We start from the raw sequence: 8,407 nt of genomic DNA, 5'->3' as shown, positions 1-8,407 counted from the left end.
AAGTTATAAAGATTGTCTCAACAAATGCTTTGTAAAAACTTATTTTCATTTAAAATTTACTTTTTTTTTTGCTTAGAAAATATTTTCTAATGCCAATTTCAGTTAACTTTAACATTTTCAAAAGCAGTATACATTAAATTACTTGAAAATAAGTTAGGTTAACACTAGACTTTAAATAATATTAATTGTGTTCAATAAAAAATGTTTTATTAGTATTTTGAAAATTTGTAATTCGTTAAAATGCACTAAAGTAAAATAAAATATAATACATTAAAGTACTCAGCAAAATACACGTTGTTAAAATAAAATTTATTATTTTGTTAATTGTATGAAAAGTTCACATATAACGAAACCGGTCATAAACAACATACTTTATTAGCAAATTTCTTATTAATTAAATAAGCTCTTTACTCAGTAAATTGAGCAATATTTTATAGTCAACAAAAATAGTTGTAAATATTTTTAAAAGTAAATAAATAGTTAACAACTGATAGTCTAACCTCAAATTATTTAAAAAAATAAACAAAACGAATATAATTAAAAAAAACGCTATTTTTTTATCTTAATGAACTTTATATGCACACTACTGCGAAGACCACCGTTCGAAATACCAACTTAATAATTAAGAATGTTTAAAAAAAGTTTTAATTATCTAAAAATTTTCATTTTCAAGTCTACTTATTGTACTAGTTTGTTAAACATTGATACATTTATAACTCTCATATTGTACATTTTACCATTATTTATCTAAGTTCTTTAGCGAATTAAACATTAAGTAAAGAGTTTTAGTCGTAAGTTAACAGAAAAATTGCTAAGCATCGATTAATGTTTTTCGTTTATTTTAAAGACTTTATAAATAAAGTTTATGTATGTAAACTTTAAGCTTTTCACAATTTTTAATTTGTTTAATTATACAATTAGAGAAACATTTGTTTTGTTAAGTTTTAAAGCATCTTCCAATTTGTATGAAATTAAAGGCTAGTTGATTTTTATGAAAATAAGTAAAGTGATACATAATACTAAGGAAAACGTAAAAACATACTTGCTTTTTAATTTCAACTTCTCAAGCTAAAAAAAACATTCATTTTTGTTTCAAACTTTTAGCTCTACTACAACAGGAAAACGTGCAAATACTAAGCTTAAATCAACTTCCTTGTTTTAATTTCAATTATCTTTACTTATTCATGTTTTATAAGTGTAGCAAGGTAGTAGAAAAATTCAGTAAAAAAATATTTTTATTAATCTTTTTTATATAAAAATAGCAATTAACTCAGTTAAAATAGTTAAAGGCTCGTATCTTTTAATGTTCTATTAGACTTGAAACTAATTGTACTTATGATTAGTAATTAAGCTGTTTTTTTAATAGCTTCTACTCATAGTTAACATATCAATGGTAATAAGAAAAACTATTTGATTATTTACAAATATAAGATAGAATGTTAAGTATAAATTACTAGATTGTAAAAGTTTTTTTATTAATTATATTATGAAACCTAAAACAAAACCAATATAGTTTATTATTAGTAGCTTTTTTCTTGTTATGAAATAAATAAACAAAGTTGTACCTTTAATCTAACATTTGTTTTTTTTTTACTTTTAAAAAAGTAGAATTTTTTTTAGGTGTAGTATTAAAAAACTATGTAGAACTTTAAGGTTTTTTGATTTATAAGGATGAAAACAAATATTGAAACATTTTTTTTAAGCCGAGTAAAAATATTTATGACACAGTAGTCACATATCTATCAAATACTTCTTTTGTTCTTCAGAAAAAAAAACTTAACGAATACAAGGTGCATGACTATTTAATTTCTGACAATTCAAATCCTTAAAAAAAATTACTTATATTTAAAAAAATTAAAAAAAAAGGTATATCAGTCTATCAATATGTACAAGCAATTTTTTTAAACTTTTTGAAGAATTTTAAATATTTTTTAAGATATAACTAAAATAAGCTTTTCATAAAAGCTTTTTTGCAATTTTTAATTATCTAAAAAATATTCAAAACTTTACAAAAATGAAAAAGTTGATTCTAGATATTAATAAAACCTGCATACGTATTTTTTTATTTTCTAAGTTTTTTATATTTGATATGGTTTTTATGTTTTTTATGAATTTTAATTGTGGTAATTTGAATTGAACAAAATCGAATTGTAATACAACCAGAATAGAACTTAGCCCAATTAAAAGTAGATATTGCAACAAATATATATTTTGTTGAAGCTTTTGTAATTTTGTAAGCATAGTTTATACATATATCTGCAAATGTATTATAATTTAACATAGATTTTTTAATATTTTTATATTTTTACAATAAGCTTATTTTTTTGATTATGTATTGTTAATATTTTGCAAAATTTAAACTAGAAATTTTATTATCGATCTAATAAATTTTGGCTGTTCTCTTATAAAAAATTTGATTTTTTAATTCAATATGTTTGTGTATTTAAACGATTTATAAACTAAATTGCTAATAATTTAATGTTTTAATTTCAGTTGTTTTGAAAGTTATTTCGTGTCGAGATGTTACTGGTTTATTTAGTCTTTTTTACGGTTTATATAAAAACTTTGGAAGCTTTAAGAAAACCAGGTTGTCTTATAAGCATTCTTTATTAAACTATTACTGTTAACTAAAGTATCGTTAGCTACTTAAAGATATACAACTAATTATAATTTTCTGTAATTTTTAAAATTATGCAGTTCATAAATAAAATTAACATGTCCGGCCCATCAAAGATTTGCTGTTTAAAAAGTTTTCCCTACTTTAAAAAATACTAAAAAGTAGATTTAGCCGATAATCTTTAAAGAAACTATATCACTTTTGTAATATTCCAAGTGTAGTGTATGACGGAAACTAAACGGTCTTTATTAATCCAAATCTAATTCATTTTCCTACATTTTACTAAACACTAGAGTTTAACAACCAATAAAACTCAACTAACATTTTCAGTTGATTGCGGCAAGCAAGGAAAATTTGTGTTGAGGAAATCACCTTCGCACAAAGGAGATGAGGATGTTTGGGCGACTGGTTACAAAGGGGACATGTTTGAAGTGGAAACAAGTGAAGTTGCCGCCACTGCAGAATGGTGGATACGACTCGGTGAAAAAGAATGGACTATTTTTTCGAAAGTTGGTGTTTAAAAGTTTACAAAGTAATTGAAACACTAGCAAAATTTAATCTTAATTTGGTTGTAACTATTGATTATTTAATCAAAATTCATTATTGGGAGATAGAAAATGTACAACTCATTTTGAATGAATAGTGAAAAAAAAGTTGTATTTGATTTTTCTGTACTACATGTTAGCATTTCAAAGTTTTTTATTTTTTCTGTAAACTATTAAATCAACATAGTTTTATAGAATTCAACTTTGTACTGATTTCACTAAAAATTTCGAGTTTTACACACTTGAAAATATATATCTATAATATAGTAGAAATCTAAAAAAAGCTAAAAAGATTTTTTGTTTTGTGATTTTTTTGATTTTCAATTTTAGAAAACTTATAGTTAGTTGCAATTATTGGTTTTTTAAACTAAAAAAAAATTAATACAAAATTTTAAATAGCTACTTATTAACTTTTCTCACATTTTTGAAATAAAGAAAGCACTGATTAATATCTAAAAAAAAATTGTAATGCTAAAAAATATTAAACTATTTGTAGCCTGGAGGTAGACTTGGTTCGGCTGGATCACCTCCAAGGTTCTCCGGAGGCTTCAGGGACGGCCGAAACAACTTGGCAGTGATTAAGGCTGAAAATTTGTTCGACTTCAAAATACCCTTCAGTATAAAAGTGAGACTGAAATTCAAAAATGAGCCGTTTCATCGGTACTGTATTGTGGAAAATATTAATCTTATGGGTCAGTTAGAATTGTTATTTACATCATCTATTCAGCACAAAATCACTTTATAAATTTAAAGAAAAAGTAAAACAACAATTTAAAGATGTATAGTAACATGTTAATATTAAAATAACTTTAGTTTTATTTGCAACCACGACTATATTTTAAAACCTTTTAAAAAAATTAAAAAAAAAACAATTTTTATGACTTTTACAGTAATTATAGAAAAATATTAAATTAAATTTAACATTTAGTTGAACAACTGTAAAAAAACTTGAAAAAAAAATTTTAAAAAAGTTAGAAGCTTAAAGTTAGAAAATTTAAAACATATGTTGTTTATCCAAAACAAAAACTATATACAACAGCTTCTTGTAAATGTTGATAACATTTAATATTAAAACTGTAAAAACAAATCTCCATTGATGACGTAACATTTTTCTGTTGTTAAATAATATAGACTAAAACATACAGACGTTAGTTCTTAAGTTGTAACATTGTTTAATGTCTAAATTAGTTTTTGTTCAAACGTTTAAATTTTTTATTTACTTTTATGCTGCAACTACAAACAAAAATAAAACTTTTTTAATAAACTTGTTTATTTTGAAAAACTTTCAGACTGTCGGAATGAGACTGCCCTAATGACTGTTACTCCTAATTCAAGTTCAAAATACCAAGATAAAGGAACAGCACAGTGCAAAACAGGATACGAAAATATGAATTCAAATGAGGTAGAATGCAGCTCAGCAGCTAAATGGGTGGTTGCCAAGAAAAAATCTATTTGCTTCAGAGGTTTTTTATGTTTATTTATAACAAAATATTAAAACTAAGCTTGTGAATTGCACTTAACAGCTGATTAACGTTTTGTTTTTACAAAGCTCCGAAAAACGTTAAACTGAGAGTTGATGGGCACAATGATACTGGGTCGGGTATTTTACAAGTTTGCGAAAACAAAACGGTTAAGTTGTATTGCACCAATTCACCAAGTAATCCTCCTGTGCAAAATTATAAAATTATCGCAAACTCTAAAACTATCTCTAATGTCAGTTTAGTCTTTTTTCAATATATATATATAAAACTAAACATTAAAATTTATAAAACTAGTTTATTAGTGCATCAATGAAAGTTTTCTTTTAAATATACAAGTTTTAAAGTTTTTATTTAGTGTGTATCTTTATAAAAATTTAAATATGTAGATTGTTAAGGCTATTTTACACATAATCCGTCTGTAACAGCTTTTCGTTTATAGGAGAAATACGTTTTGAGAAACTTCAGTCGAAAAGATCAAAACAAAAATGTTTACTGTGTTGTTATAGTTAAGTCTGTGAATAGTGTCGATAAAAATTCCTACAATAGCGGTAACCGTATAATAAATGTACATTGTAAGTTTTTAAAAGCTAAATATATTTTTTAAATCTATAGTAATAAAGTTGTTATTTGTTTTTTATCACTATTAGAACTTTAAAGCCTATACAACTTTTAGCACATGGTTGCTCTTGTAAATATTTTGGTAAATTCTAAATGTTCAACATTATAAAAACATATTTAAAACTATTTGTTAGTTGTATTAATTTGTGTATAGTGAAAATAGAACTTTTTTCACGGTTATGGGGATAAAAATTATAGAAAAAAATAACAATGCATTGACTATTGATTTCTGCCAACATACACTAAATAAAATAAACAGTTACTCCGGAAACAGCTATCAAAACCATCAAATGTAAATGGAAAACTGGTAAAAATAATTCGTGCGTTTTTAGTCTATCCTCAAACCCAGATCCTAGAATTGTCAATTTGTATATTGGTTAGTTTTTGTGAAACAATTATGTGACCTTTATGTGATAGGTTTTCTTTAAATTGTCAAAGTTTTAATTAAGTTTTAAAAATAACTCGTCAGTTTTTATTTACAACTTAAGCTGTTCATGCATTAACTGTAAACTTAACACGACCTTAAGAAAAATGAATATCTAGCTACCTTGTTTTGTTTTTTTTTTGATAATAATAGTTATTAAAAGTATTATTATTCAGCAACTTAAAGGGTTGCAAAAATAAAACTTCAAGTACAAATTTTTTTTTTGTACAATTAAGTTAGCTTATAAATATTTTTTTTTTCAGTGCGCTTCATGAAAGTTAAGCAGGAAGTGCTGGTTCCTAATTTCACGTACGAAGTACAAAAAACTGCTGAAAATATCTATTCGATCAATATTACAACAATAGAGGTAATGTTTATTTATCCACACAGACAAACAATTTATATTTATAAAAAAAATTGTAATTCTTATTGAACTAGCGTTCGGTAAAAATAAAAATGTCAAAATAAAAAAAATTTCTGCATTAAATTCGTTTTACTTATTCCGTAATTTGTGTTTTTATTTCTATAGGAACACCACTTGATGCATGTTTATTCAAACAAAGTAGAATTATCAGTTAAAAGCAGTGATGTTTGCAAAACAGAAGTGAGAATTCCGATCGAAATGGAGCTGATTGGAAGTTACGATCCACCTTCTCAACTACTGACCGCTTACGATTACACCACTTACCTCTTAGCTCTTATCGTGCTTGTACTAGTGGTAGCCATCGTATTAATTGGAAGAAGACTTGAAATAATGAAAAGTATAAAAAGTTTTGGTTTGTTGTGTTTTTATAATATTTAATATTAAATTAAGAAGCGTTTATGCTTTTAAGTTTATAAAATAAATTTTAAAGGAAACAGTTTTAAATTTAAGTACGTACATTATATTGTTTAGTTTGATTTATTAGCTAGGTTAAACAAGTATCTACTAAAAAAATATCAAGTTGAAAATACAAATATATTGAAAAATAAAAGATGTAAGGACCATTTTACTAGCATAAAAATGTTAAAATTTTAAACGAAAATAATTTTAAATCTCAGTTGAGATGTATAAATAGTAAAACCCTAACGTTAAAAATAGTACAATAGCATGTACTTTATAACTTCAACATTTTATATGTAAATAAAAAACTAATTCTTTAATTTAGTACAAGGTCAACTTTTACTCTTGTGTATAACAAGTTTTTGTTGGTTTTAGTTGCACTTATTATCAAAATTTACTATTATATTTATTTGTACAACTCTAAAGAAAACTTTCTTTTTTTTTAGGAAAAAAGAAAAGCAGTTAAAAGAAGGATTTAAAACTTTATTTATAATAGTTGTAGGTTTTTAATAATGATGTAATGCTGCAGTTATTAATTTTCTTAAAAAACGGATGTTTAGTAAAACAACACTTGAATAATGTTAAGTACTTTACTGATTTTAAATATACATAATTTTAATTTTAAGCAAGATAAGCAACTTTTTTAATATCAATAAAAATATTCGTTTTGATTTCGCATTTGAAAAAGAATATTCAAACTTTTAAAGTTATTTAAAAACGTTATCAGTAAAGTTAAAAAAATCAATATTTCATAACATAAACTATTTCCGTTGATTTTTAAGTAGAGTTTACATTACATTTTATTTACCAATAAAAGGAAACTAGTTTGTGCAATAGTTTGATTTAGTTAAATTTAACTTTATATTATATAAGGAAGTAATGTAATTAATAACGAAGTTTTTAAAGCTAATATATGTATGTGCTTGTATAATTACTTTCAGAAGTTTTTTATTTTTCACTTTTTTGCATTTTTCTGAAACGAATTAAGTAAAGAAAAATAACTTTTAAATATTTAAAATGGTTGTTTATAAAAATTTAATAATCAATATTTGTTTTAAAAACTTGTTTTAACTTTTTTTTTGTGTATATACTCTTGCTGAAAGTGTTTTTGTTCTGCTTAAAACACCAGATGAAGGTTGAAAAAATATATATTAATCTATAAATGTTCTTAAAACTAAAAAACATTTTTGTTTGTTTTCGTTTTATACCTTATACACATAGTTTATTGTACGACAAAAAATGCTCAAAATGTTTGGTACTAAGAAATGGTGCACGAAGAACCTTTTGGTTATCGAGTCGCATTCCTGGGGATACCTTTTAACTTTTATTCTAACAACTTTATTTTACAATTATAATATCACAAGAGTTTCAAGTTAATATCAAATTCTATTCAATTCTATTTCCATTTAAATCTTAACTTTCAGTTTTTCTAAGTTGGTTAACACCACTTGAATTTGTTTAATTTACATACATTTATTTATAATAGAGTTTTGTTTATAGAAATTATTAATTGATACCACTTAAAAATTATCACACAAAAAAAAATATTATTTTATTATTAAAACAATAAATGCATCTGTTTTTATAATGAAGTCGTGCAAATTGAGAACTTTTAAAATATGGATATCGCGCGAGCATAAAAAGTTTATACTTAGTCGTTTTATTTTTATTTAGTGTTTTTTAATCTAGTTTTCCTATACTTAGTTTTATAGCACATTATTTAGAAAAAAATCGCCCCAACTCATAACAACCCCAAAAAATTTACAGTAAGTTTTGGATCTCTCCTAAATTGTAATTAAGACCTTTTTATTTTGTTCAATCATTCCAATCACAATTTAATCAATTCAGTGCAAGTTTTGAAGTTCTTGTAAAATATACCTAAGTGCCTCCTTATGACCT

At 24.1% G+C, this 8,407-nt stretch overlaps 1 protein-coding gene across 1 annotated transcript; it reads left to right on the top strand.

Moving 5' to 3' along the window:
* The first annotated feature begins 2,492 nt into the window (after positions 1-2,492).
* Positions 2,493-7,230, top strand: LOC145837035 (uncharacterized). Its single transcript, XM_082944803.1, has 10 exons — positions 2,493-2,587; positions 2,948-3,126; positions 3,659-3,854; positions 4,452-4,625; positions 4,712-4,875; positions 5,083-5,215; positions 5,521-5,637; positions 5,949-6,052; positions 6,215-6,461; positions 6,955-7,230. The coding sequence occupies exons 1-10, from the start codon at positions 2,521-2,523 to the stop codon at positions 6,972-6,974; spliced, it is 1,401 nt and encodes a 466-aa protein (XP_082800929.1). The 5' UTR covers positions 2,493-2,520; the 3' UTR covers positions 6,975-7,230.
* The last annotated feature ends 1,177 nt before the right edge of the window (positions 7,231-8,407 follow it).

The sequence above is a fragment of the Thalia democratica genome, chromosome 5 (assembly GCF_965202585.1).
Source record: "Thalia democratica chromosome 5, ktThaDemo2.hap1.1, whole genome shotgun sequence".
Classification (NCBI taxonomy): domain Eukaryota; kingdom Metazoa; phylum Chordata; class Thaliacea; order Salpida; family Salpidae; genus Thalia; species Thalia democratica.
Note: the sequence above shows the minus strand (reverse complement) of the source record. Positions and strands in the feature narration are given on the sequence as shown.

Excerpts from the sequence above, each read along its gene's own strand:
- LOC145837035 (XM_082944803.1), top strand. The coding sequence starts at position 2,521 with ATGTTACTGGTTTATTTAGTCTTTTTTACGGTTTATATAAAAACTTTG. Across the intron at positions 3,855-4,451 it reads GGAAAATATTAATCTTATGG|ACTGTCGGAATGAGACTGCC; the intron begins GTCAGTTAGAAT and ends AAAAACTTTCAG. Across the intron at positions 4,876-5,082 it reads ACTCTAAAACTATCTCTAAT|GAGAAATACGTTTTGAGAAA; the intron begins GTCAGTTTAGTC and ends TTTCGTTTATAG.